This window comes from Rattus norvegicus, chromosome 7 (genome assembly GCF_021556685.1).
Source record: "Rattus norvegicus strain SHRSP/BbbUtx chromosome 7, alternate assembly SHRSP_T2T, whole genome shotgun sequence".
NCBI classification, from domain to species: domain Eukaryota; kingdom Metazoa; phylum Chordata; class Mammalia; order Rodentia; family Muridae; genus Rattus; species Rattus norvegicus.
This window is the reverse complement of record NC_141540.1, coordinates 72833355-72860133: the sequence shown is the minus strand read 5'-3', so window position 1 is coordinate 72860133 and position 26779 is coordinate 72833355. Positions and strand designations below refer to the sequence as shown.

Genomic DNA, 26779 nt, shown 5'->3' with positions numbered 1-26779 from the left:
CCTACACGTTCCATCCAAAGAGTGAGACTGGCCTCCAGACCACAACATGGAGAATGCTCAATTATGACCAATGAAAGCCGACGGCCAGACCTTCAAAGTTAACTTTCTGGGTAAGCTTTCCTCCTCCCTCTCCCGCCGCGCAATATTTTCCTCAATGTTTTCAGAGCCTCTTCGAGGACAGCCGATCCAGGGATCCGCTCCGGGATTTACTGTCCACCAAGAGCAGCGTGTTCGGGCGGGGGGGGTAGTAGGCAGTATAGGGTCCCTCAAGGGAGGGGGAGGATCCTGGGGGTCCTGGGGGTGCCATAAGCCCGGCACCCCCTCTCTAGCTTCTACCCACCCCAGCTCATCTTCTAGAAACAGCCCGAAGGAAGGATATACAAGGGAAGTGAGCAGGAAGAGCGGCGGCGTGCGGGTGGCAAGAGCGAAAAAAAGTTTTTGCAAAGGGGAAAAAAAGTTTGCGCTTCTCGCGGGTGGTCCCGGCTCGCGGCCCGGCGGGCTGGGCCGGCGGGAGGGCTGGGGGCCAGGTTGGGGGGTGGGGTGGCACTGAAGCTGCGCTGCAGTGGCCCTGTGACCCCCCTCCCCGCCACACGCCTCCCCCCGACAGCCCAGTTTCCAGCCCTGGACCACGCATCCCGAGCCCTGCGCCCCGACAGAGGTGAGAGGGGGGCAGGCGGGAGACCACCTGGGAGCGATGGGGGAGGGAGCTGAGGAGATGCTCTGACGCCTAGGGACTCACCCTATCCCAGAAGGAGACCTGGGGCGCAGAGGCAATATGGGATGGGAGAGTTTGGGGCGAGCTATTAAGAAGTTTTGGTGTTTTCTTGTTTTGCTTTAAATTTGTGCCTCCTTTTCTCTGCACCTCCTTCCTTCTGACAGTCTGTGTCTGTCTCAGGTCTCTTTGTCCGCGCCTTTCCCACATATTAGAAATCTCTCCCTTTCTTGAGGTTGGGATGAAGAGGCAGTTGGGACGGCCAGAGGCTGGAGGTCTGCGTGGTAGAGGGAACTCCAGGTGCGTCTCTGAGCGCCGTTGGAAGACGTCAGTATTTCTAAGTCGGGACCCACCGCAAAAGAAGGGAGCGCTCAGTGTGGTGGGAACAGGAGTGTGCCAGGCAACAAAACCCCGAGGGCCGGGCTGGGATTGGACTCCTGACCTGTGGCTGTGACAGATGTGCACATGGGGTTTGGGGGCAAAGGAGTGGGTTTGGACTCGGAAGGAGGCTGGGTGGGTTTCCTAACATGCAGTGTAGGCGGTAGAAAAATCCCTAGGAATTCTGGACTTCCGAGTCCCAAGGACTGTGGCAGGGCCCTGAGGAAGAGCAAGAGCTGGGGAGACCTTGCTTTGACCCTCTGACCTCAGGACCACCGGGGCAGCTGAAGCCAGGCGCCAGGAGACCCCTACTGGGGCAGAGCGGGACCACTGGCCACTGCCAGTTTGTGTATCCCGGTTGGCCCCCCGCCCAAGCGGGAGCTGGGGACCGAGGCCCCTCCTCTGGCTCAGACCACCCTGCCTGCCCTTGCTCCCCGCTCTGAATCCTCTTTCAGGCCCCATGACCCTGAAACAATCAACCCAGGACAGTTAGCTTTGAGAACAGCATCAAGGGAAGGAAACTCCGTAGAGACCGAGGGTTTGGGGCATCTGGAGAACCGGAGACTTTATGGTATAGGTCTTTCTTTCCAGTACGCGGAGAAAGTTGAGCAGTTTTCTGGGAGAAAAGTTCGTGAACGCGGGTGATTTTTCCCTAGGGGGCGGGGTTCAGAGGGACCCCCCTCCATTATCTCCCTGGGCATCCCCGCCAGACAGACGTCTCCGACTCGCTCTTGACGTCACTAGGGGGTTCCCGGGGGTCTATAGGGGTTAACCCTTAGGAAGCCGGCGGAGATACCCAGGATATCCAAGGTGTCCTCTCCCGGCGCACCTTATTTACACAGACACTTCTTTCTCTTAGTTTCTGGCTTCTCTTTCCCACTCTATTATGGGGACCCCACTTTCCAATAGTGCCCCCCCGGCGCCACTGCCTGCTTTCAGGATGCGCTGAGAGAGGGAAGAATGTTCCACCCTTCACCCCCCCCCCCCCCCCCGCTTTTCTGGGCTCCCCAGGCGGGCGGGGAAGCTGAGCGGTCTGCAGCCAGAGCCTGCGGCGGCGACTTGGGTGGGCCGAGAAGGCACGGGGGCGGGGAAGGCGGGACCGGGAGAAGGGGGTGGGGCCGACTCCAGGGAGTTGGGGAGAAGGGGTTCGTGGAGGACTCTAGAAAATAGACACCGAAGATGATTCGGGTCTCTGGGAGGCTAATTCTCTTGCTCTCATACCGCCCAGAAAACCTTTACTGAAACTGGAAAAGTTAGCGATGTCTTTAGTAGTATGAAGGGGGGAGACGTGAGTGTAGACGGTGGCTCGCGTGGGCGAAGGGGGCTGTCGTCCCGTTTTCATACTGTCTCTTGGGGTGGTCGGGCAATGGGACAGGGAGATAAGACTGACAACTTTGAGGGAACATCTAGTGTCTGGGGGTCCTTTGCAAGTCCTCCCCTTCCTTTGAATGAGTCACAGAGGAGAGAGGCGGGAGACGTGCCCCCTCATCCAGCTGCCAGCCAGCTGTGCCCCCCACCCCCAACATTAGTGCCAATGCCGAGCTGGGAGGTCTTGGATGCGGGATCCGGGTCTCGGCTGAAAAAGGAGGAGTTAGCAAAGGCTATAGCACTTAGGTTGGGTCGTAGGGTCCGGGTTCCGTTCCCCATTTTACCCCGCCCTCACCCTAAATCCCAGCATCCCGGGATCACCCACCGCGCCGGCCGGCCCGCTCCCGGCGGTTCTCCACCCCACCCCGCCCCACCCCACCCTCCGCTCCCGGAAGACCGAAAAACCTGGAGTGGAGTGAAAACTTGTTGAGGAGGAAACGTGGACCTCGCACCAGCTCCTCCTTCCCTCCCTCCCTCCTTGCCTCCCCTCCCTCGCCTAATAGAGGACTTAGTTTTCCCATTCTCATTAAGCCTTTCCTGACAATCCCTTTCCAGTCCTTTCCAAAACCAAGAGGAATAGTTAGACCCAGATTCAGACCGCCTCAGAATGACTTTAGCTCCCATCCTTTTTACTCAACAGACTGGGAGACGCTCTGCTCTGAAGCCTTATTCCCTCCCACACACAGTTCTCGGTCTGAGAGGACACATGGTTTGTGTTCTCTTCTGGCCCCACCAGTCAATGTGGACTGAAGCGAGGTCTCCCTCTACTGGACACTGGAGAGATTGCATTGAGCTCTTGGGCATGAGCCGGCAGAAGTCAGACCTTCCTCTGTGTGTGTGTGTGTGTGTGTGTGTGTGTGTGTGTGTGTGTGTGTGTGTGTGTGTGTTCCACCATCACACACCTCAGAGCTGGTCCATGGCCAGAACAAGAAACGGTAGAGAGAAAAGAAAAAAGAAAAGCAAGTAGAGAGCTCATGGCACTAAAATCACCTACGACTTAGGTTGGATCGTTTATTCCCTAACATTCCCGTGTACATACAGAGACTGAGGAGCTCCTATCCAAGACCCCCAAGAGACCTCCATGACTGACCGTCTGCTTCTGCCCACTCTTTGGGATGATTTCCATGACCAGTCTCTGAGATGGGGGTCAGAGGCACAAGGGACATGCCAGCCGGGGATTTGTGCCTGAACTTGTTATTTAGCTTCTGTTTCTCTCCATCTTTGTAACTGGTGGGTCTACGTTCCTTTCTGCAGGGCCCCTCATCCTTCGCTGAGACACCATGTTCAATCCAATGACTTCACCACAAGTCAATAGCTATGGTGAGCCATGCTGTCTCCGACCCCTCCCCAGCCAAGGGGTCCCCAGCATGGGAACAGAAGGTAAAAACATTTACCAGTCTCTGGGCCTTGAGGACTTGGCAGATGTCTCGCCCAGCTCCAGGATCCCTCCCACCCCATCCCTACCCCATGCTAGTTTCCTGTCTACAGGAGGATTTTGTGACCCATGCTATGTATGTTTGGAGTCTGGGGTCATATCTTATGTAGGGTCTCAAGATAAGCCCTGTATCCCCCATTCAAATGCCTGGCTACAGCTGTCTCTCTTTTCTAGGACTTTCTGGTCTGCCCTTTTGCCACCAAGCCAATTTTATGTCAGGGTCCCAGGGTTATGGGTCTGCCAGAGAGACCAGCAGCTGCACTGAGGGTGAGAACCCAGATAACCCTCCCTACTTCTGCCCCTCTGGGACTTCCTGTGCAGGAGAAGGTGGGGAAGCAAGGGCCAAACTCGAGGGAAGAAACATCCAGAGACAAGGGGATGGGAGGATGATCAAGAGTTTCTAAACGCAGCAAGGCAAAAGCAGTGTGGTTTTTGAGTGAGGCCCCACCTACCAAGTGCAGGGATACATGTACCTTTACAGTACATGTTTAATGTTATATTTTAACACTGTGTGTGTCTGCATTTGTGTATGTGCATGTCCTGGTGCCCTCCCTGAGGCCAAGGGTGTAGGACCATCCCTGGAGATGCAGTTATGCGGTTATAGGTGGCTGTGAACCGCCTGATGTGGGTGCCAGAAATCATAGTCAGATCCTTTGGAAGAACAGCAAGTGCTCTTAATCACAGAGCCACCTCTCCAGCCCCCTTTACTATATCTTAACTCCTGTCTCCTGCCCTAGGGTCACTCTTTCCTCCTCCTCGGAGTTCAGTCAAACTGACTAAGAAGCGGGCTCTTTCCATCTCGCCTCTCTCTGACGCCAGCCTCGACCTGCAAACCGTAATCCGTACCTCACCCAGCTCCCTCGTGGCTTTCATCAACTCTCGTTGTACATCTCCAGGCGGTTCCTACGGCCATCTCTCCATTGGCACCATGAGGTACTGGCAGCCTCAAATTAAGAGGCCCCTAAGAGGGGTTGGGGATTTAGCTCAGTGGTAAAGCGCTTGCCTAGGAAGCGCAAGGCCCTGGGTTCGGTCCCCAGCTCTGAAAAAAAGAACCAAAAAAAAAAAAAAAAGAGGCCCCTAAGATATGTACTGAAACCCATTAGAAGACTCAGACCCTTTAAACCCCCAGCCCAACTCTAGTCCTTCCCCTCCCAAAGCATTGGAACCCTCTTCAGGACCTCCCTGGGGCTTCTTCAACCAACCCTTCCAGAATCCTGAAGAACAGAGAGAGGGCTCCTGGTGACTGATTCTCTCAACTAACAGCCTCCTCTTCATCTAGCCCTTCTTTAGGATTCCCACCTCAGATGAGTCACCAGAAAGGAACTTCACCTCCCTATGGAGTCCAGCCCTGTGTTCCACATGATTCTACTCAGGGTTCAATGATGCTTCACCCCCAGTCCCGAGGACCACGTGCAACCTGCCAGGTGGGGCCCTCCACGTTGTCTTCTCCAGCTCAGGATAAGTGGGTAGGAGACTTAGCAGGGGGCAGGTGAAGGACACAGCAGATATAAAAGCGTTTGGTACTAGGAACCTGGATTCGGACTCTCCCACAGGAGAGCACCTCTCTGTTCATACCACTCACCAGTACAGGCTGTGAAGAGAGTCCTCACACTCACAGGATCCTGCTATTTGGGTGGGGGTCTGTAGGGCAGGAAGACCTGACATGCTTTCCCTTCTTACTATTCCACCCTCAATACCCTCACCTCTTCCCTTGGGGAAGCTGAAGTCAGAGCTGGACATCATGGTTGGCAAGTGCCCAGAGGAACCTTTGGAAGGGGACATGTCTAGCCCCAACTCCACGAGCACACAGGTAAGGGGAGGGTGGGGCTTTTCCCCGGGGACCCAAGTGAAACAAAACTTGCCACACAAATGACCCTAAGGATTGTCTCTCTTGCCCTAGGATCACCTGCTGGGGATGCTGGATGGACGGGAGGACCTGGAGAGAGAGGAGAAACCTGAGCCTGAGTCTGTGTATGAGACGGACTGCCGCTGGGATGGTTGCAGCCAGGAGTTCGATTCCCAAGAACAGCTGGTGCACGTGAGCCCCAGGGGGTAACAGGCAGTTGGTGGGAACCTGAAGGAGACTAAATGGAGCTTTGAGATCTAGTGAAGGGCAGGAGGTTCAAGGGTACTAAGGTCAGAGATCGCATGCTTGGTCCTGCAGACTGAAGCCCAGAGTGTCTGCTCTAGAAGGCTAGAAGACCTGAGGTGTGGGTGAACTGCGTTCCCCACCCCTATTCCCCCAAGAGGAGGAGCTGAGGACGATGAGTACAGGGCTGGAGGGAGTACATTCAAGGTCTGGGTGGTGTCTGGGACCTTGGAAAGCCTCTTCGTCTTCCTCTTTAGCACATCAACAGTGAGCACATCCACGGGGAGCGGAAGGAGTTCGTGTGCCACTGGGGAGGCTGCTCCAGGGAGCTGAGGCCCTTCAAGGCCCAGTACATGCTGGTGGTGCACATGCGCAGACACACGGGCGAGAAGCCACACAAGTGCACGGTAAGGCACCCATCCCTCTCTATATTGGTGCCAAGTCAAGACAGGGTCCTAGTTGACATGCCTTCAAAGTCCCTTCCTTCGTAAGCAAATGTTAACTCTTGCTGAAGACCATATGGATAGAAAGATAAACACACTGATGTATATAAAATGCTATGTTGCTCTTACTCTTCGTTCTTCCCTGCTCTTCCCCTCTTCCCTGTCCCTTCTCTCCCCATCGCCCTACCCCCACCCCACCCCACCCCCGCTTCCCTCCAGTGCTCATGGCTGGCCTTTCCTCTTCTCTGCTCTTCTTCTCTCATTAAACCTCTCCATGTGGGAAAAAAAATAAAATAAAATGCTATGTTACATTTTATGGGGGCGGGGGCTTGCTTTCCAAGGTGTGTACGTGGAGGTCAGAGGATCACTTGCAGGACTTAGCTATCTCCTTACACAGTGTAGGTCCTAGGGATCAAACGCAGGCTGTCAGGCTTGGCCCTAGCACTTGTGAAGCTGAGGCAGGAAGATCAAGAGTTTGAAGCTAAAAAAAAAAGAGTTTGAAGCTAGGTTTCAAAACAAAAACAGTGGTTAAGAGCATTGTCTTCTCTTCCAGAGGTCCTGAGTTCAATTCCCAGCAGCAACTCCATGGTAGCTCATTACCCTGTGGTCTGATGCCCTCTTCTGGCATGTAGATGACGATGCAGATAGAGTACTCGTAGACAAAAACAATCGAATCTTTAAAAACAAAACAAATAACCAAACAAACGCAAAACAAGACAGGCCTGGTGGCACACACCCTGAATCTCAGTACTTAGGAGGCAAAGGCCGGCAGGTCTTTGTGAATCTAAGGCCAGTCTGCTCTACATGATGAGGTCCAGGCTAGCCATGGTGGGTGACACAGTGAGACCGGATCTCATAAGTAAATAAGCAACAAAACAAAATAAAATTTTGGATCAAAAAGCATATTTTCCCTTTGATATGGATTTACTTATTTATTTATTTGGTTTTCAAGACAGGGTCTCTCCATGTAGCCCTGGCTGTCCTGGAACTTGCTGTGTAGAACAAGGAGGCTTTGAACTCAAGAGAACTGTCTGTCTCTGCCTCCCAAGCACTAGGATCAAAGGCGTGCACCACCACTGCCCAGCCCCCTTTAATTTTAAAAGAAATGAAAACATGTGCCGGGCACTGTGCTGCACATCTTTAATCCCAGCACTTGGAAAGCAGAGGCAAGCATATCTCAGTGAGTTTGAGGCTAACCTGGTCTACCTAGTGAGTTCAAGGCTAGCAAAACTACACAGTGAGACCCTGTCTCACAAAATAATAGGGGCTAGAGAGTTGGCTCAGTGACTAAGAGCACTGACTGCTCTTCCAGAGAGGTCCTGAGTTCAATTCCCAGCAACCACATGGTGGCTCACAACCATGTATAATGGGATCCAATGTCCTTTTCTGGTGTGTCTGAAAACAGCTACAGCATAGTCACATACACAAAATAATAATAATAATAATAATAATAATAATAATAATAATAATAATAATAATAAACATTTTTAATCACCTAGTGCTCATGTTACTTCGTTGCCTAGTGGATAGGTCCTGCACTAATGACAGACACTTGTGTAAGCCTGGCCCCCAGATGACCCCACTCTTGGACCATCTAATCCCTGTGCAGGGTGACCTGCTCCAAGATGCTCACTACTTTCACAGCCGTCCCTCACCCTGTGCTGTTTCCAGTTTTTTCTGCTTTTAGCTCCTGTCTGTCCTTGTGCCCTAATCCTGGGATTCTCCAAGGTCCCCATCCATTTATATTCCCTGGTTTAAATCCTTAACCCTCCATGCCCTGTCTGAGAACACCCTTGGCCTCTTCACATCCCACAGTTTGAAGGCTGTCGGAAGTCCTATTCACGCCTCGAAAACCTGAAGACACACCTTCGGTCGCACACCGGTGAGAAGCCTTATATGTGTGAGCAGGAAGGCTGCAGCAAGGCCTTCAGCAACGCCAGTGACCGTGCCAAGCACCAGAATAGGACCCACTCCAATGAGGTGAGAGCTCAAACTGAGATATACTCCCCGATCCGATACTTTTGGCTACTGCCAAAGTATCCCCCATAAAGAGCCCCTTTAACCCAGGGCTCTCTCCACAGAGGTAAGAAACCAGTTCCCACTTGCCACACTAACCGGCAAAAGAGTCAGTCTAAAGTAGACCCCGACCCCTTCCCTTCAGCTTCTGAATTTACATGGCCTCACAGCCTTGAGGGTCACTTCTATTTGTTTACCTAAGCCTCCTATAAGCCTCTCGGGATTTCCTCCACCTGAGGGCCCCCCACCCCCTTACTTCCTAGGATGCTGTGTGTCCGCCCTCACTAGTCTCAGAGCTCCCACCTCCTTACTTCCTGGGATTGTGTGTCCCCCTCACTCACCTGCCTCGGAGCTTTCTTTCCCCCGTTCTGTTTGGGTTCATCTGCTTTGGTCCATTGGCCTTCCAGCTTGGCTCTCTATTCAACAGAAGCCATATGTGTGCAAACTCCCCGGCTGCACCAAGCGCTACACAGATCCCAGCTCGCTCCGCAAACATGTCAAGACTGTGCACGGTCCGGATGCCCACGTGACCAAACGACATCGAGGGGATGGCCCCTTACCACGGGCACAGCCCCTCTCCACAGTGGAGCCCAAGCGAGAAAGGGAAGGAGGATCCGGCAGGGAAGAGAGCAGACTGACTGTGCCGGAGGGCACCATGGTGAGCCAGCCATTGGAAGCCTTTGCTCTGCTCTGCTGTTGTCTTTCTAGCCCTTCCCTAGAAGCGAAGCATCTATCTCTTCCTGTACACATCAGTCTTCTGTGGCCACCCCAACCTGCCTGCCTCCAGTTTCAGTGTTGCTCCGTGGGTGACTCCAAATCTGAAGCTGTTATAGTCATCAATTGTTTAATTGGTCCAACATATTGTCGGGGAGGTGCTTCTGGGGATACAAACCAGGCAAATGGTCTACACTAAGTAAATCTTCAGGCCCCTATGGACCTGCTCTCAGATAACACTTTGTAGTTCCAAGCTTTTGGCGTGCACATTTTGTGTACTTTAAAAAAAATATTTTATTTATTTATTTTAAGTATGTGAGTACACTGTAGCTGTCTTCAGACACACCAGAAGAGGGCATTACAGATGGTTGTGAGCCACCATGTGGTTGCTGGGAATTGAACTCAGGTGCTCTTAACTGCTGAGGCGTCTCTCCAGCCCCCCTATTTTGTGTATTTTTTAAAAGGATGTATTTATTTATTTATTGTATGTGAAAACAATGTCACTGTCTTCCGACACACCAGAAGAGGACATTGGATCCCATTACAGATGGTTGTGAGCCACCATGTGGTTGCTGGGGATTGAAGAGCAAACCACTAAGCTATCTCTCCAGCCCCCTATTTTGTATATTCTTAACAAGAGGAAGCAGGCAAGGAGAAATTTGTCAGGCTTGTAGGACTACTCAGGAATGGAGCCTCTATGCTCCAGTGGGGTCATCTTAGTTCCTTCTAGTTTACCCTAACCTCTTGCCCTCACCCCCACGCCCACGCCTGTTCTCAGCAATCACTGGGCTTCAGCCATTCACCAAGAGAGAATTCTTGGGGGCGCTTGCCACCCTCTCTGTTCTCATTCTCCTCACAGCCTCAGCAGAGCCCTGGAGCACAATCCTCCTGCAGCAGTGACCACTCCCCAGCAGGCAGCGCGGCCAACACGGACAGCGGCGTGGAGATGGCCGGCAACGCAGGGGGCAGCACTGAGGACTTGTCCAGCTTGGATGAAGGACCTTGCGTTGCGGCTACCGGACTCTCCACCCTTCGCCGCCTTGAGAACCTCAGGCTGGATCAGCTGCATCAGCTCCGGCCAATAGGGTCCCGGGGTCTCAAACTGCCCAGCTTAACCCACGCTGGTGAGACCCGGATGTGGGAGGTGTTGCTGCACTGAGCTGAGGCTGATAGGAGGTTGCCATTTGAGCACGAGTGCTCTGCTGCATATACAACCCCATGCCAGAAGAGGGCATCAGTTTCCTTTATAGATGGTTGCGAGCCACAAAAGGGTTGCTGGGAATTGAACTCAGGACTTCTGGAAGAGCAGCCAGCGGTCTTAACCCCTGAGCCATCTCTCCAGCCCCCACGTTAGCATCTTTTTTAATCGGTCGAAAAGTACCCTCCTGGGGTTGGGGATTTGGCTCAGTGGTAGAGCGCTTGCCTAGCAACCGCAAGGCCCTGGGTTCGGTCCCCAGCTCCGAAAAAAAAAAAAAAAAAAAAAAAGAAAGAAAAGAAAAGAAAAAGAAAAGTACCCTCCTTTCTTGAAGACATTTTTCCTTCCACCAATCAGAAAACCGTGATATATAGCTAGGTGTGGCGATGCACACCGGTAGCAGGATAGCGTGTTTAATATATCTGTGATAAGTTCTCCCTCTGAGTGTGAGGCGATGCACAAACAATGACGGCCTCGAATCTCTGCTGAAGCAGAAGCAGAGAGTAAGTGTAGGGGAAGGAAGAGACAGACATCATAGCTAGGGCGAAGGTTCCATCCCCCAGGCTAGTTAGAGGAAAAGGCAGGGTAAGAATCAACGGACTCCCAACCACTTGCCTTTTCTCCTTCTCCTTTGCAGGCGCACCTGTGTCTCGACGTCTGGGCCCACCGGTCTCCCTTGACCGCCGCAGCAGCAGCTCCAGCAGCATTAGCTCCGCGTACACAGTCAGCCGCCGGTCCTCGCTGGCATCCCCGTTCCCGCCGGGATCCCCACCAGAGAACGGGGCGTCGTCACTACCTGGCCTCACACCTGCCCAGCACTACATGCTCCGGGCAAGATATGCTTCAGCCAGGGGGAGTGGCACCCCACCCACTGCAGCACACAGCCTGGATCGGATCGGGGGTCTTCCTGCACCTCCTTGGAGAAGCCGAGCTGAGTACCCAGGATACAACCCCAATGCAGGGGTCACGAGGAGGGCCAGTGACCCAGCCCGGGCTGCTGACCACCCGGCTCCAGCTAGAGTACAACGGTTCAAGAGCTTGGGGTGTGTACACACGCCTCCTAGTGTGGCAACAGGACGGAACTTCGATCCCCACCTCCCTACCTCTGTCTATTCGCCACAGCCCCCCAGCATCACCGAAAATGTTGCTATGGATACTAGAGGGCTACAGGGGGAGCTAGAGGTTGGAACTTCCATGATGGGCAATGATCTGAACCCATACATGGACTTTTCTTCTGCTGACACTCTGGGATATGGGGGGCCTGAGGGGACGGCGGCTGAGTCTTATGGATCTAAGGGTCCAGGTTCCCTGCCTCTTGGGCCTGGTCCACCAACCAACTATGGCCCTGGCCACTGTGCCCAGCAGGTCTCCTATCCTGATCCCACCCCAGAAACATGGGGTGAGTTTCCTTCACATGCTGGGGTGTACCCTGGCACTAAGGCTCTAGGTACAGCCTATAACCAGTGTCCTCGACTTGAGCATTATGGACAAGTGCAAGTAAAACCAGAACAAGGGTGCCCAGTGGGGTCTGACTCCACCGGGTTGGCACCCTGCCTCAATGCCCACCCCAGTGAAGGGTCCCCAGACCCACAGCCTCTGTTTTCACATCACTCCCAGCTCCCTCCACCCCAGTATCTCCAGTCAGGTCCCTACCCTCAGCCTCCCCATGACTGTCTCTCGTTAGAATCCAGGCCTGGCCTCAATTTCAACCCCTCCTCTCATTCCACAGGACAGCTCAAAGCTCAGCTCCTGTGTAATTACGTTCAGTCGCAGCAGGAATTGTTGTGGGAGGGCAGAAGCCGGGGAGGGATCCCCAACCAGGAACTTCCATATCAGAGCCCCAAGTTTCTGGGAGGTTCTCAAGTTAGTCAGAGCCCCACCAAGGTCCCAGCAGCAGCAGCAGCAGCTACGTTTGGATCTGGCTTTGCATCACCTGCTTTGGCCAATCACAAATCAGTCTCCTATCCTGCCCCTTCACCGTGCCATGAAACTTTCACCATGGGAGTAAACAGGCCTCCCCATAGGCCAGCAGCACCACCCCGGCTTCTGCCCCCGCTACCACCTTGCTATGGGCCCCTCAAGGTGGGAGATGCCAACCCCAGCTGTGGGCATCCTGAAGTGGGCAGGTTAGGAGCAGGCCCTGCCTTGTACCCTCCCCCTGAAGGGCAGGTGTGTAACCCTCTGGACTCTCTTGACCTGGACAACACTCAGCTGGACTTTGTGGCTATCCTAGATGAAGCTCAAGGGCTGAGCCCTCCTCCTTCCCACGAGCAAGGGGACAGCTCTAAAAACACCCCACCTCCCTCCGGGCCCCCCAACATGGCAGTCGGTAACATGAGTGTCTTACTGGGGTCTCTGCCTGGAGAGACGCAGTTCCTCAACTCTAGTGCCTAAAAGGATAAGGAACCCCAACTGGACCACGTCTCCTAAATGGCTACACACACGCGGTACCCAGGGATGGGAGGTTTGGGTTGGGGGCTGTATTTAGTCTATGTATGTTCCAGGGGAAAAAAAAACTTTAATGATGACACAGTTTCCTGACAATAAAGGAACGCTGAGAACAAGCGTCGTGCGTCACGTCGGGGAGAGCGGAAGTAAGCTCCGACGCCTTCCTCTTCGGCAACCCCTCTCAGCCAAGAGCTCAAGTGAGACTCGGGCGGTGGGAAATGGAGAGTCCTTTGGGAGGACATTTACAGAAAACCTGTGAGTCCCCTCCAAAGGCTAGCTGACAAATCACAGGTAGTGCCTTCCTCCCTCCTTTCCAGAGTCAGGTGAAGAGGCTAGCAAAGTTGTTGAGCATCAGCTGGATCAGCTGCCCAGGGTAGACCACGTGGGCCGCCATGTCGGAAGCCTCCTGCTCAGGTCGAAACAGCGTCGGTCCAAACACAATTCCCAGGTTGTGGGCAGTCATTCGGTTCTTATCCGAGTGTGCGATCACTCTGAGGACAAAGCCAAGGGAAGGGAACATAGGCAATAACTACCCACGACAGACCAAGACAGCCAGCCCCATTAGGTTTGAGCAGATCAGAGGTCACTCCGGAATCCTTCCACATGCTGGCCTAACCAAGAACAGACCTAACAGGGAGCAAAGATGGGCCAGTAGAGAAACCTTCAGAATACAGTCTGGAGGCACAAACAGGGTCGAAGTGCCTGTCTCTCAGCTGCAGGGACAGCCCCTAGCTCTGCTCACAATGTAGGAGGTGCACACTCAAAGCTATCCAAGTACAACTCAGCTAAGGAAGCCACCCCTGGCCCTCGGGAGACTAAGGCCAGGGAAGGAATCCTCTTACTTCTCCCAGAGACCCCTCCTCTTATCCTCTTATCAATTCCTTCGTTTGGCTGAGCTAGCCAAAGGCCTGGACACATGTCAGTGTCTCCCTGTCTCCACCCTCCCTGGTCAGGGTCCCCAGTGAACACCCGCTCTATCCTCACCAGCACGAACAAGGTTGCTGAGTCTCCCTGACCTGCACAGATGTTCCAGGATGTACTGCAGAGTGTCATGGTTGGGCCTCGGCAACGAGTCTATTAATTTCTGTATTTTAGAGAGGCAGTGCTCTGGCTCAGAAAGTTCTAGAGAGGGCAAGGACAGGGAGTGAGGTTAGGGAAAGGGCTACAACAGGGTGGGTAAATCCACTCTTTCCCATGTCCTTGGATGGTATCATTTGTCTGGCTCGCTCTCTCTGGTACAAGAGATCCAACTGAAGGCCCTACACATGGTAAGCTCACCTTACTGCAGCCCTGCACTCTCCCACAAAGCCCAACGGCAACCCTCAGAACTCTTATTCAACTCAACCCTCTATTCACAGATATTCCCACCCTCCGAAAACAACTGGAGTTCGCAAATAAATTATTGTCCATTCCTGTAGTAAAGATGGCAGGGGCTGGAGAGATGGTTCAGCGGTTAAGAGCGCCCGACTGCTCTTCCAGAGGTCCTGAGTTCAATTCCCAGCAACCACATGGTGGCTCACAACCATCTGTAAAGAGATCCAATGCCCTCTTCTGGTGTATCTGATGACAGCTACAGTGTACTTTTATATAATAAATGAATAAATCTTAAAAAAAAAAAGACGGAAGGGACCCCCTGTTCTATTCTTTACCGCATGCTTGCCTATATGAGTAGTATTATCTGAAGCTCTCAACCCTTACCAAGGGCATCCCGAAAATGAGGCAGCAACAACGCAGGCACCAGAGGCTGTGGCAGCTCCCGGAAAAAAAGTTTCAAAGCTCCAGTGATCACGTGAATATCATCCCATTCAGCACTGTCTAAATCTAATTTGCCTTCTAGAAGGAAAAAGAGGTTCCTTGGGTTGAAGGCTCAGAAGAGTCAGAGAATTCCATATTCAAAGGCCAGGAATTCTGGAGAAATATGGTCAAAGCAGGTCACAAGAATGTGGATGGTCTATAGTAGGGCAATAAATAAAGGAGGGTGTGGGGACAGCAGGACATGGGGAAGGGGCAGGACATGGGGTACAACGTTGGTTTTCTGACAGTCTGGAGGCTTTCCATGTAAGTACCTTGTCCTGGCTGTTCTGGGAACATGTATCTCCCATCGGAGGTCACTGCCCGTTCTGAAACATTCGTGAGAGACCAGTAGCTTAGGCATGCAGTCCCAGCTCCCTCACTCAGAACCACTCTTGGTTCTGAGGTATCGGGAGCGGGGTTCTTAGATCCACTTACTTCCTCCCAAGTTGTCTCACCTCTGTCTACCAGGAAGCGGAGTTTCTGGACCACTGCCAGGTTCCCACTCACCCGGTAAATGCCATCCACATCTAGACCTAGGAGACAGGGATGAGGTCTCCAACTCTAAAGTGTGTGTGTGAGTAGTCTGAGGGAGAGGGGTCAGGAGGAAGGCAGAGATGGGGGGCATGGGAAACTGGGGCTCAAAAGGAGAGATTTCAGCGGGGGTGTCTTTGGAAAAATAACCTTTTTTATCCACAGCCTCAACACAAAGCCGGACAAAGCTGGGCACGGTATCCCCTTCCCGTTGGCACAGCGACTCCAACTGGCAGCCAAAAACTTGGTCTGCAGAGGAAGGGAGTGAGGTAAGGAATTGGTGGCTACCTGGGGGAAAGGAGGCCTCCTTCTGACCAAAAACAATGAGGTATGGGAAAAGCAGGGACAGATGCAAACTGGAATCTATCTAGCGCTGGAAATTCTATTTTGAGCCTCACTAGAGTTTTGGTTAATGCTAAAATTAGGAAAATAAAAGATCCTGAAAACAGATTTATTAGGTTAGGCATGGTCCTCCTACCTGTAATCCCTACAACACTTAGGAGGCTGAGACAGGATTGCCCAACTTTGAGTAAAGCCTGGTATAAATACTGAAAGCCAATAATAAAATCCGAAACCCAAAATCTACACAAAATAAAGACAGTAGGGCGGGTGGGGATTTGGCTCAGTGGTAGAGCGCTTGCCTAGCAAGCGCAAGGCCCTGGGTTCGGTCCCCAGCTCCGAAAAAAAGAATAAAAAAAATAAATAAAGACACTAGGAAAGCCGATACGAAGAGCAGTGAAGAGCAGCTCCCCAGCGGGCCCAGCCCACCCTACCTCGGAACAGACCCCGCTCCTGAAGGCTCTGTAAAGTTGGTCTCTTTGCGATTAGCCGCTTTAACTTGTTCCGCACGCGGTTCTTCTGGTCAGTGCCCTCTGCACACCGACCTGCAAAGCCCAGGACAGTGAGCTGGAGGGGAAGACCAATTCTCTGCACCCCAGCCGGGCCCAGCTCCGGCCCTCTACGTACTGGAAGTTCTGCGGCTGCCAAGCCTCATCAGGGACTTGGACACCGGTTCCGACTCCAATTCGTCATCCTCACCACCACTCAACTCTGCCAGCTCAGCGGGTCCGGAGCCAGACAGACGCAGCTCCAGGGGGTTCTCCCGATCCTAGACCCGGGCGGCCGGGGTGAGAGGTTGGACTGGAGAACATCTGCACCCCAACCTCGGTACCAGAGCTCCCTCCACATTCCAGCACGAGTCAAGGGCAGGGCTCCACCGGGAGACTGCCTCGTCCGATATTCATAGCCCATCCCTTTGTGCCTCCTAGCTCTCTTGGGTGTCCCCCCTTCCCGGGTCTCGCCTCCCGGGTGCCATCAGGGGTCTGCACCCTTCTAACCAGCCGCTCGATGACCGCCCGCAGCGCGCGGTGCCATGCTCTCAGCTCCGTCTCCTCATCCGACTGCAGCAGGAACTCATGCCCTGGGACCGTGCGGATCTGGGGGTGGAGGGTGGGGGAGCCGGGCGGGGGGAAGGCTTGCGTTAGCGAGGAGAGCCCAAATCCCTGCGAGGACGAGCGCCCTCGGGTCACCCTGTCTTTGGGGACGCCTGGAAGGCACTCACGTGCAGGACGTTCCGGCGGCTGGACAGCTGGCGCCCGCTGGCCAGGGCCGCCCCGCGCAGGTCCACGCTACTTTCTGGTCTGCTTCCAGCCGGCGCCTGGCAATTACAAGAGAAACTGAGGCTAAGAGTTTGTTTCCTCACCGCTTCCCTCTCCGGGGAGGTGAGCTGCTTCCTCTTTCCTGTACCATCCTCTCCATTTCCTTCCTCACCGCCCCCGCCTAGGTCGGCTTGAGGCAAACCAGTAACCCCAAATCCTTGCAGCTCCCCCTGGCCGATACTCACCCAGCCTTGGGAGGGTGCACACTGCGGTGGCCGCTCTCGGTAGAACACAAGGCTGTTACCAGTTAACACTACCCAAGCAGGGCCCCAGCTCTTCCTGTGGGGGAGGAGAGGGAGGCGTAGAGGTAGTTAAAAGGTCATTTTAGAATTTCACCTGGAGTGTCTGAGCACTCATCACGGCTCTCTACCCTGTGAAATCCACCAGCCCAGACTCCTGGCATAGTCTGAGTTCTCACCTGAGTTTGCGCCCTCCTTGAGCAATCTTGGTCATGTTGAGCAGGCCTGACCTTTCCTCCTGGGAAGGGTATGGGGTACTGTCTGTAAGCCACCCTGTGCCACCCACCACAGCCAGTGTTTCCAAGGGATCTACCAGAAGTGGGGACCGTTAAAGTTTGGGGCGGGGGAAACTGAGAAGCACAAGCACCCAGGAAGGAAATGTCTCAGAGGAGCAGGTGTTGCAGGGCTATGCAGACAGGATCTTAGGATTCAGAGGCAGGAGAGCTCACGTGTGGACAGGGTTGCTCCGAGACATCAGGCCACGGGATGCTTTGGCTGAGGCTTGGTAAATCCTGAGGATGGGAAATTGAAACAGGGAGACAAACCTTCGGTTTGGAGGTCCTAGGACGTATGAGGAATAGGGGAAAGGTCATAATAAGTTAACTTTTTAACGCGTGACTGAGAAGTGGGAGGGTTCTAACCTGTGCATTCAGCCATTCCTGATGTTGCAGAGGATTACTGTCCCTGATCAAAGCCTCTGTGTGCTCCATGGAGCCAGATTTCTGAGTTTAGGGGGAGACAAAGCAACATCTGGATGGTACCTCAACACTTCTCAACACTTCTCACAATTTTCTCTTTCTTCTGACATTCTGAGAGCCCCAGAGAGAGGGGGGGATGGAGGGGAAACAGGAGGGGGGGGAGGTACAGGAGTGGGAAGGTGGGGATTAGGGGATGGGGACACAGGAGCGCCATCCCCAGGTCAGGTCCAGGTGCTACTGGTGTTGTTAGGGCAGAAGTTTGTGTCCTGTCAGCTCTAGAAATCTAAGCTCTGTTAATTGTCCCCAGGATTCAATCAAAGAGGCAATGCTAAAGGACAGAGGAAAGTGTGTGGGGTTGGAGAGATGGCTCTGTTGGTTAAGAGCACTGGCTGTCTTCTGGGGCAGAAGGGAGCGGGGAAGGGGTGGGGGGGGGTGCCGACTGGATTTTCAGCATCCACATTAGGGCTAAAGTTTGCTGTAACTCCAGTTCCAGGAGGTCTGACAGCCTCTTCTGGCCTCTGAGGGCACTGTATGCATGTGTTGATAAAAGCAGAGATGCAGGTAAAACACCTATACATATAAAATGTGGCCACAGTGAGGAGCAGATCAGTCATCTAAATAGATCCAGTGATCCCCAATTCTGCTTTTGGGGTCCTAACATGAGGTTTAGGTTTGAACAGAGGGCAAGAGGTAATCATAAAGCCAGGCATGGTGGCGCGCACCTTCAAATCTCAGCACTTGGGAGGCAGAGGCAGGCGGATCTCAGTGAGTTCAAGGCCAGCCTGGTCTACATAGTGAGTTTCAGGGCAGTCAGAACTATGAGCTACATAGTGAGAACCTGTCTCCAAAAATAAAAGATGGTAATTACGCAGTCCTAGTTAGGGTATGGATGGATGGCCTTTTCTCATCTTTGTCCCACTCCCTGTCTACTGCAGGAAGCTCTGACGAGGTATCAGAACTGTGTGAACTGTCTTTCTGGGAGCCAAGTTCCTTTTAGGGCTGGCATCAGGACCCCAGCCTTGTACTTCCCCAGCATAAGACTCTTGCGGGTAATTTTAATTCCCTGGGGTCTCGATGACCTGAAAGTTGAAGGAAGAGACAGAATAGAATTCGGTTGGGAGCTGCTCCTAGGCGCCCAGCCTTGTGTGGGGCATGGGAGGGATGAAAGGTCTTTGGGACAGGAACCCTGGACCTCAGAGAAGGCCCACCAGATTAGTACACCGGAGCTGGGACCCTGTCTGCTTCTAACCAGGAAGGGGGAGGTACTAATTCTGCCCCTGTCCCTCCCAATCTCTCTCCCATTTACTCACGGTCAGCTCTGGGCCAGAGGGCCCCTGGTACACGGGTAGAAACCCCAGGCCCCGGCTGCTTTTTAAAAATTCTTCCCCTCACAGTCTTTGCTCCTCTCTTCACTTCCTGTTGCCAACTTCCCTCCTCCCCCTACGCAACCCCGCCCCAGAGCTGCAGGAAAGGGGAACAGGTTTTTGGGGGTGGGAAGGAGAGAGTGACCCTTCCTCACACCATTTCGAGTAAAAGAGGACACCAAGAAATGAGAGACCACGCTAGAGCTGGGGAGGTATGAGAGGAGGGACTTGTTAGACACCGGTGAGAGAGAGAGAGAGAGAGAGAGAGAGAGAGAGAGAGAGAGAGAGAGAGAGAGGCTTAGAAGGCTGAGGCAGGACAACTCCTGGAGTTTGAGGGAGGTTGGTCTGGACTACATAAGGAGTTTGGGTCAGCCAGGCCTACGTTGGAGAAAGACCCTTGGCTCAAAGTACAACTGACAAAAAAAAAAAAAAAAAAAAAAAAAGATGGAGGGGGAGGGGCTGAACAAGGCATGCAGTTTTAGAAGGAACTCAGTGGTGTCCTGACTTGAAGACAGGACATAGGACAAACCTTGCCCTGGGCTAGGAGTTAAACTGCAGAAAAGCAGTCTGCTGACGTTCCCTCTGTTGGACCGGACACCCTATACCCTCAGGGGCTGTGTAACTTGGCCGTTCTCTCTCATCCCCCTTCTTTGCTTACGGCCACTCTTCCTGTCCTGCAGGATCTTCTCCTGCTTGTGTTCATCTTATTTACTCTACCCCCTTCTCCCCTCCTCTCAGTTCTTTAAGGGTGGGGTGTTGTCAGTGTCCCCCCTCTCCCACCTTCGGTACTTAAGGGAGGGAGGCTGTCCTGTTCACCACTTCACACAGAACAGGGCCGGCTGTAATGCAGGCTGTAGTGCAGGAGGCCTGCCTATCACACTCTGAGCCATGCTCTGAGGAAGCTCTGTAACTCACCACAGCAGCAGCACTGGCTTCTGTCCTCCAACAGTCCTGAGAGAGAAACCTTTCTTGGGGCCCTTCCTTGAAGGGTTTCAGAGAGCAGAGCTTCACATTGGCCATGCTGACACTTCTGCACATTTTGTGGGAACAGTGAGGAGGCTGCCCAGAAACAACCTGGTGTTCCTGAGATAAGTAGAGATCTTCCAGGGAGCCACGGTACAGCTTTGTTCCTGGAAAGAGAGATGTGGAGGAGTGGCAGGTGAGGACAGATATCACCTTGGCTGAATTGTCAAGGAATGTGGGGCAAGGCTGCCGGGAAATGACGTGAATCCTAGATAGCTTGGAGCTAAGAGGGTAAAGGGGACATGTGGGTGAGAGCTAGGGAAAAGCAAGGGGAGTCAGCAGAAGCTGAGGAGGAGAGTAACAGTCTCAAGCTGGGGAGAGAGAAGGGGGAAGACTTACTTACCAGGAGTCCAGAGGGAACTGTTGTGGGTACTGCCTGCTGGGTTGTGGCAGGAGACTGATTCCTCTGTCACATATGCAGCTGGAACAAAGATGGGCCGAGAGCTGGGGGGCGCTCCCAGGCGCCTTGCCAACCACCAGTCTGAGTTGGTCTTTCGAAGCAGTAGGAACCTGTCACCTTCGGCCAGAGACACCTGCCGGCCATCTGCCCCTGTATAAGCAAAGGGATAAAGGGCACAGAGCTCCGGCCCCTGAGAAGGGCTTTGTAGACTCAGTCCTAGATTTTTCCAAATACTTGGCCACCACTGGCCTGAGAACATGGTGGTTGGCACTGTCACCTATAGGAAAAGGGGGTGCTGAAGTTCCAGAAGCAAATAGGAGTGAGTGACTCCGTATAGAGGGACATGGCTCTAAGAGTGAGCTTTTGTGTGTTAAGAGCACTGTGTGAGTGAGTGTGTGTGTGTGTGTGTGTGTGTGTGTGTGTGTGTGTGTGCAGGACCCTTGGAGTGAGAAGAAGGGTGGGAGAGATCAGCACAGGTTTGGGGGCCCAGGACTTCTGTGTGATGTGTCTGAGGAGGAAGTATATAAACAAGGTGAGAGAGGATGTGGTCAACAGCCTACATAGCTAGCAAGGCAGGGAATCCGAGATGATGACCTAGCTTGGTAATTTTCCTTTAGATACCTTGAGGTTACGTGACGTTCCAGGGTCAGAAAGACCTGGTCTGTGATGCTGGTAGGAGCCCTGAGCTAGACACAGGAAGACCGTGAAGAGGAGGAGGAGGAACCAGGCCAAGAGAAACAGGCAAAAGTACAGGTGATAATGGTGGAGAAAAGGTTATGTCACAACCCTTTATTAAGCTTGCACAGACCTCAGCGTTCCGGTGACCAACTGCCCCACACTTAATGCTTCATGTTTCCTGTGCAGACCCACAACCGGAAAAACTAAGAACAAATGAGAAGAAAAGAGAAAGAGGGGTTCATGTCACCTTCAGCTCTATCGAGGACACATGATGGGGCACGATTCATAGATCCATAGATAAACTTTGTGGAGGGGTCTCCAGGTTTATTGTGGGGCTCCATCAGTTTGCATCCTTGTTTTATGTGTGAGTGTTTTGTCTGTGTGTATGTTTGTGCAACCATCCAAATGCCCTGTGCCTGAAGATGCCAGAAGAGGGCATCAGATCTCTTGGATCTAGAGTTACAGGCAATTGTGAGCTGTCATATGGGTGCTGGGAATTGAACCTCCCGGGTCCTCTGGGAGAGCAGCCAGTGCTCTTAACTGCCCAGCCATCTCTCCAGCCCTTTCATTTCTATTCTTATCAAGAACTGACTGGGGACTGTCTCCTGTGTGGAAGGAGCTGTCAATAATGACAAATGACAAAGGAATGGGCTCCATGAGATGCTTAAGGGGGACCAAGCTTCACTGATGGCACAGGAAATTTACCACTTGCAGCTAAACTGGAGACTATGCACACGTAGTACAGTAATCTGACGTAGTGGCTCACACCTTAAACCCAGCACCCAGGAGGCAGAGACTGGTGCATCTCTATGGGTTCAAGGCCAGCCTTGCCTTATGTACTGAGTTCTAGGGCTGGAGAGGTGGCTCAGTGGTCAAGAGCACTGACTGCTCTTCCAGAGGTCCTGAGTTCAAATCCCAGCAATCACACAGGGCTCACAATCATCTGTGATGGGATCTGATACCCTCTTCTGGTGTGTTTGAAGACAGATACAATGCACTTATATATAATAAATCTTAAACACACACACACACACACACACACACACACACACACACACACACACACACCCTGAGTCTCAGGACAGCCAGAGCTATGTAGTGAGACCCTATCTCTAAAATAAATAAAAGTGTCATGAGAGGTGGTTGGAGACTGATGTCACATGACATCACTCTCTCTCCCTAGAGGCCAGAGGGACTGACTAGCCTGGGAGTGCCAACAGTCAAAAGCTAACTTCTCAATTCTTTGCTTTTCCTCCATTGCATGGGGTAAGGTTTTCAGTTTCTGTTTGTGGAGGTGGAGTAGAAGACGAGTGCCCCTTCCCTCTGGTGACATGAGACAGCCAGCTCTCCTCCCTTGACGTAATCTGAAGTCTGCTCCTCATCCTCCAGGACCTTCCTCTTTAGGCTCCCTCACTTTCACTGCGTGGAGGGCATGCCCCATCTCTTCCTCCCCTCCTCCAAAGGCTGATTTTACCTGCCTGTTCATTCAGATATTTAAAATTATCTTTTTGTTTGTTTCTTTGTCTTTTAGGACAAAGTTTCTCTAGGTAACAGTCCTGGCTGTCCTGGAACTAGCTCTGTAGACCAGGCTAGCCTCACAGAGATCCTCCTGCCTCTGCCTCCCAGTGGTGGGATTCAAGGCATGAATCCCCCACCATGCCTGGCAAAATTATCTTTTTTTAAAACAACCGATATTAATCATCCCAGCTCTTGGGAGGCAGAGGCAGGAGGATCTCTGTGAGTTCAAGATCTGGATCTACAGAGCTAGTTCTAGGACAGCCAGAGCTATACAGAGAAACCCGGTCTGGAAAAACCAAAAACCAAAAATAAAAAATAAGAAATAAAAAATAAAAAAGTTCACTATTGCTCTTCAGTCGAGGTTGACCTGGAACTCACTATATGGAGGCTGGCTTCACATTCATGGCAACCATTGCTTCAGCACCCCCAATATGGAGATTGCAGGTGTGCACCTCCTTATTGACTTTTTGGGGGGGATAGGGGTGGAGCTGTGGTGGTGCATGCCTTTACTTCCAGTACTTGGGAGACAGACAACTGGATTTCTGTGAGTTGTAGGCAGCCTGGTCTACAAAGTGAGTTCCAGAACAGCCAGAGCTACACAAAGAAACCCTGGCTAAACAAACAAACAAAACCAAGAAAGAAAGAAAGAAAGAAAGAAAGAAAGAAAGAAAGAAAGAAAGAAAGAAAGAAAGAAAGAAAACAAAAAAAACCCCAGGGGGTCTGGAGAGATGGCTCAGAGGTTAAGAGTTGCCAAGTGGGTACTGGGAACCAAAACTGGGTCCTCTGTAAGAGCAGTCAGTGCTCTTAACGGCTAAGCCATCTCTCCTGTTCCTGCCCCTGCTTTTATTCACTTTGAAATGTTTTCAAGATTCCTCTGTCTCTTTATTAAAATGCCCTTTTGGGCTGGAGAGATGGCTCAGTGGTTGAGAGCACTGACTGCTCTTCCAGAGGTCCTGATTTCAAATCCCAGCAACCACATGGTGGCTCACTACCATTTGGAATAGGATCTGATGCCCTCTTCTGGTGTGTCTGAAAACAGCTACTGTGTACTCATATATAATAAATAAAATGTCCTTTTACCAGAGACTCTTAAGTTACCAGGTACCTACCAGGAGTGGGGATTCATACCCGTAAATTCCAGTTTTTGAGAGCCTGGGGGGAGGGGAAAGGGTTGAAGTCTGAGCTCTACAATCTAAGTTCGGTCTCAAAAGCAAAGCACAGCGTGCCTCTCCATCTCTCCTCTGCCTCCTGCTCTCTGGCCTTCCTTTCCTAATTTCTTGGAGTTGCCTACGCAAGTGATCTTCAGTATTTCACTTCTCCCCCTTTCCAAGGAGACTCCTCCGCTCTGCACACTCTGTAATCCTGCAGCTGTTTGACAGTTCAGTGGCACAACCCAGCCGATCTCTGCTGCTGCCTTTTCCTGTTCCCCTTATGGCTGTTGCTTTTCTGCATCATGAGGAAGAAACTTCCTCCACCCGCCCACCGGTTCCTTAAACCACAAAACCCCATCTGAGCTGTCTCCTTTGCTTTGCCTCGGAGACCTTACTCTCTCAAATGGCCTCTGTAGCCTGCTACGCACTATATCTCCCGTCCAGATCTTTCTCTGGATCTCTGGTCTTATTTGCTGTCCACCAAAAAACTCCACAAGTATTTCACAGGTACTACAAATTCAGTTTGTACTGAATTGGACCTGTCAACCTTCCCCACAAATCTTACTCTTCCTGTCATGGTTTGTATTTGCTTGGCCCAGTATTTGGAGTGGCACAGTTAGGTGGTGTGGTCTTGTTGGAGTAGGTGTGGCCCTGTTGGCATGGGTGTGGCCTTGTTGGAGTAGGTGTGTCACTGTGGCTTTAAGACCCTAGTCCTAGCTGCCTGGAAGTCAATATTCTGCTAGCAACCTTCAGATGAAGATGTAGATAGAACTCTCAGCTCCTCTTGCACCTGCCTGCCTGGATGATGCCATACTCCTGCCTTGATGATAATGGACTGAACCTGTAAGCCAGCCCCAATTAAATGTCCTTTATAAGACTTGCCTTGGTCATAGTGTCTGTCTCTTCAGAGCAGTAAAACCCTAAGACACTTCCAGAGCCGGTATTCAGCTGTTAGACTTAAATTTAATGAATATCCATTGAGTCTTTGCTAATACATATGCTAGGCAGGGCCATGACGATTGTGGTGGTAATTATGGGCTGGTACCCTCTCTTACAACTGAAATGCAGGGTGATAAGAATTACTGTGGAGAGATAGTACCAGCACCTGATGGAAAAGCGCACGCTCGGCTGTGCCTGCAGAAACCCGGCAGTGTCTTGTCTCTTTCCTCTCCACTCACAGTGATTCAACTGATTATCAAACACTGAAATGTGTATTTGTCCAAGTCCCCTCCCCTCAAACTCTACTGGCAATTGAACCCAAGGCCTTCTGTATAGCAGACAAGATCTTTTCTACCGAGACACATTCTAGTCCTTGTATTTACTTTATTTTTTAAAGTCAGGGGCTCAGGGCTGGAGAGATAGCTCAGCTGTTAGGAGCACTGACAGCTCTTAACTTGAGTTCAATTCCCAGCAACCACATGATGGCTTACAACCATCTGTAGTGAGATCCGATGCCCTCTTCTGGTGTGTCTGAAGACAGGGACAGGGTTCTCATATTCATAAAATAAATACCTTAAAAAAAAAAAAGACAGGCTCTCACTATGTAGAACAAGGCCAATCTGGAACTCACTCTGTAGACAAGACTAGCCTCAAACTCACAGAAATCTGCCTGCCTATGCCTCCTGAGTGTTGGGGTTGAAACCACCACAGCAGCCTAGCTCTTGGATTTTTCTTTTTAAAGACATTTATTATATAAAAGCACACTGTGTGTGTGGGTGTGTATCAGTGAGGGCATGCATGTGTGTGTATCAGTGAAAGTATGATGTGTTTGTGTGAATCTGTGAGGGTGTGTGTGTTTGTATCAGTGAGGGCATATGTGTATCAGTGAGAGTATATGTGTGTGTAGTGGTTGGGGATTTAGCTCAGTGGTAGAGCGCTTGCCTAGCGAGCGCAAGGCCCTGGGTTCGGTCCCCAGCTCCGAAAAAAAAGAAAAGAAAAAAAGAAAAGAAAGTATATGTGTGTGTGTATGTATCAGTGAGAGCATGTGTGTGCACATTTATCAGTCAGAGTATCTATGTGTGTATCAGTGAGGGCATGTGCATGTGTGTGTGTCAGTGAGGGCATGTGTCTGTGTATCAGTGAGGGCATTGTGTGTGAATGTAAGTGCCTGTGGAGTCTAGAACAAGGTATCAGATCCCATTGCAAGCAGTTGTGAGCTGCTCAGTGTGAATGCTACAAATGCCAATCCTTTGCAAGGGGCCTCTACAGTACACACTCTTAACCTCTGAGCCCCCTCTCCAGCTCCTTCATTTATTATTGATACACGTATTTATTTATTTTGTGTGTATGTGTGAATGTAAGTCAGAGGAAAGCTTTCCAGAGTTGTTTTCCCTGTGGGTTCTGGGGATTGACTTCAGAACACCAGGTTTGGTGCTTGGGACAAGCATCTTTCAGTATCATTTTGGTCTGGATGGGGTATGTTGAGACAAAGTTTCACTATCAATCTCAGATTAGCCTTTGAGCTCATTCTGTGTCCTAAACTGATCTCAAACTTGCAGCAATCTTCCGTCTTGGTCTCCTGAATGCTGATTATTGGTATGATATCATGCCCACTGGATAGTGTTATTATTTTGGTTTTTTTTTTTTTTTTGGTTCTTTTTTTCGGAGCTGGGGACCGAACCCAGGGCCTTGCGCTTCCTAGGCAAGCGCTCTACCACTGAGCTAAATCCCCAACCCCTATTTTGGTTTTTTGACACAATGTTTTTCTGTGTGTAACCCTGACTGTCCTGGATCTCACGCTGCAGACAAGGTTGGCCTCAAATTCACTGAGATCCAGAGACACACACAAAATCCCAGTTCCCACTCAGAGGCTGCAGAGATGGCTGAGAGCACTGGCTGCTCTTCCAGAGGTCTTGTGTTTAATTTCCAGCAACCACATAGTGGCTCACAACCATCTCTAATGAGATCTGGTGCCCTCTTTTGGTGTG

The 26779-nt window shown here is 51.8% G+C and overlaps 2 protein-coding genes and 1 long non-coding RNA gene across 54 annotated transcripts; 2 read left to right on the top strand and 1 right to left on the bottom strand.

Annotated features, from left to right (window-relative positions):
- The first annotated feature begins 348 nt into the window (after positions 1 to 348).
- Positions 349 to 12915, top strand: Gli1 (GLI family zinc finger 1). Of its 3 annotated transcripts, none has more exons than XM_087555522.1 (13): positions 349 to 658; positions 948 to 1012; positions 3713 to 3838; positions 4068 to 4160; positions 4631 to 4826; positions 5173 to 5317; positions 5614 to 5703; positions 5794 to 5931; positions 6240 to 6389; positions 8241 to 8405; positions 8869 to 9099; positions 10015 to 10279; positions 10988 to 12915. In XM_087555522.1, exons 3-13 carry the CDS (start codon positions 3739 to 3741, stop codon positions 12742 to 12744), a joined length of 3330 nt encoding a protein of 1109 aa, XP_087411648.1. In that variant the 5' UTR covers positions 349 to 658; positions 948 to 1012; positions 3713 to 3738; the 3' UTR covers positions 12745 to 12915. The 3 variants fall into 3 exon arrangements, with proteins under 3 accessions (XP_087411648.1, XP_087411649.1, NP_001178839.1); NM_001191910.2 differs by having other exon boundaries at positions 588 to 658; positions 896 to 1012; XM_087555523.1 differs by lacking the exon at positions 948 to 1012.
- Arhgap9 (Rho GTPase activating protein 9) lies at positions 12816 to 21203 on the bottom strand. Of its 50 annotated transcripts, none has more exons than NM_001080789.2 (16): positions 20449 to 21006; positions 19998 to 20212; positions 17662 to 17742; positions 17470 to 17532; positions 17200 to 17258; positions 16967 to 17060; positions 16685 to 16780; positions 16461 to 16559; positions 16090 to 16231; positions 15897 to 16007; positions 15274 to 15372; positions 15048 to 15125; positions 14865 to 14918; positions 14497 to 14631; positions 13783 to 13920; positions 12816 to 13289 (listed from the first exon to the last, which is right to left on the bottom strand). In NM_001080789.2, exons 1-16 carry the CDS (start codon positions 20762 to 20764, stop codon positions 13285 to 13287), a joined length of 1785 nt encoding a protein of 594 aa, NP_001074258.1. In that variant the 5' UTR covers positions 20765 to 21006; the 3' UTR covers positions 12816 to 13284. The 50 variants fall into 50 exon arrangements, 27 of the variants coding, with proteins under 27 accessions (NP_001074258.1, NP_001012198.1, NP_001401885.1 ...); XR_015624210.1 differs by having other exon boundaries at positions 12849 to 13289; positions 13783 to 14324; positions 14497 to 14706; positions 16452 to 16559; positions 20449 to 21173; XR_015624208.1 differs by having other exon boundaries at positions 12849 to 13289; positions 13815 to 14324; positions 14497 to 14706; positions 16452 to 16559; positions 20449 to 21173.
- On the top strand, positions 20158 to 23316 carry LOC148004737 (uncharacterized). The gene is made up of 4 exons (XR_015625434.1): positions 20158 to 20241; positions 21123 to 21258; positions 21370 to 22730; positions 22958 to 23316. It is a non-coding gene; the product is annotated as an uncharacterized LOC148004737 (long non-coding RNA).
- Positions 23317 to 26779: the final 3463 nt, after the last annotated feature.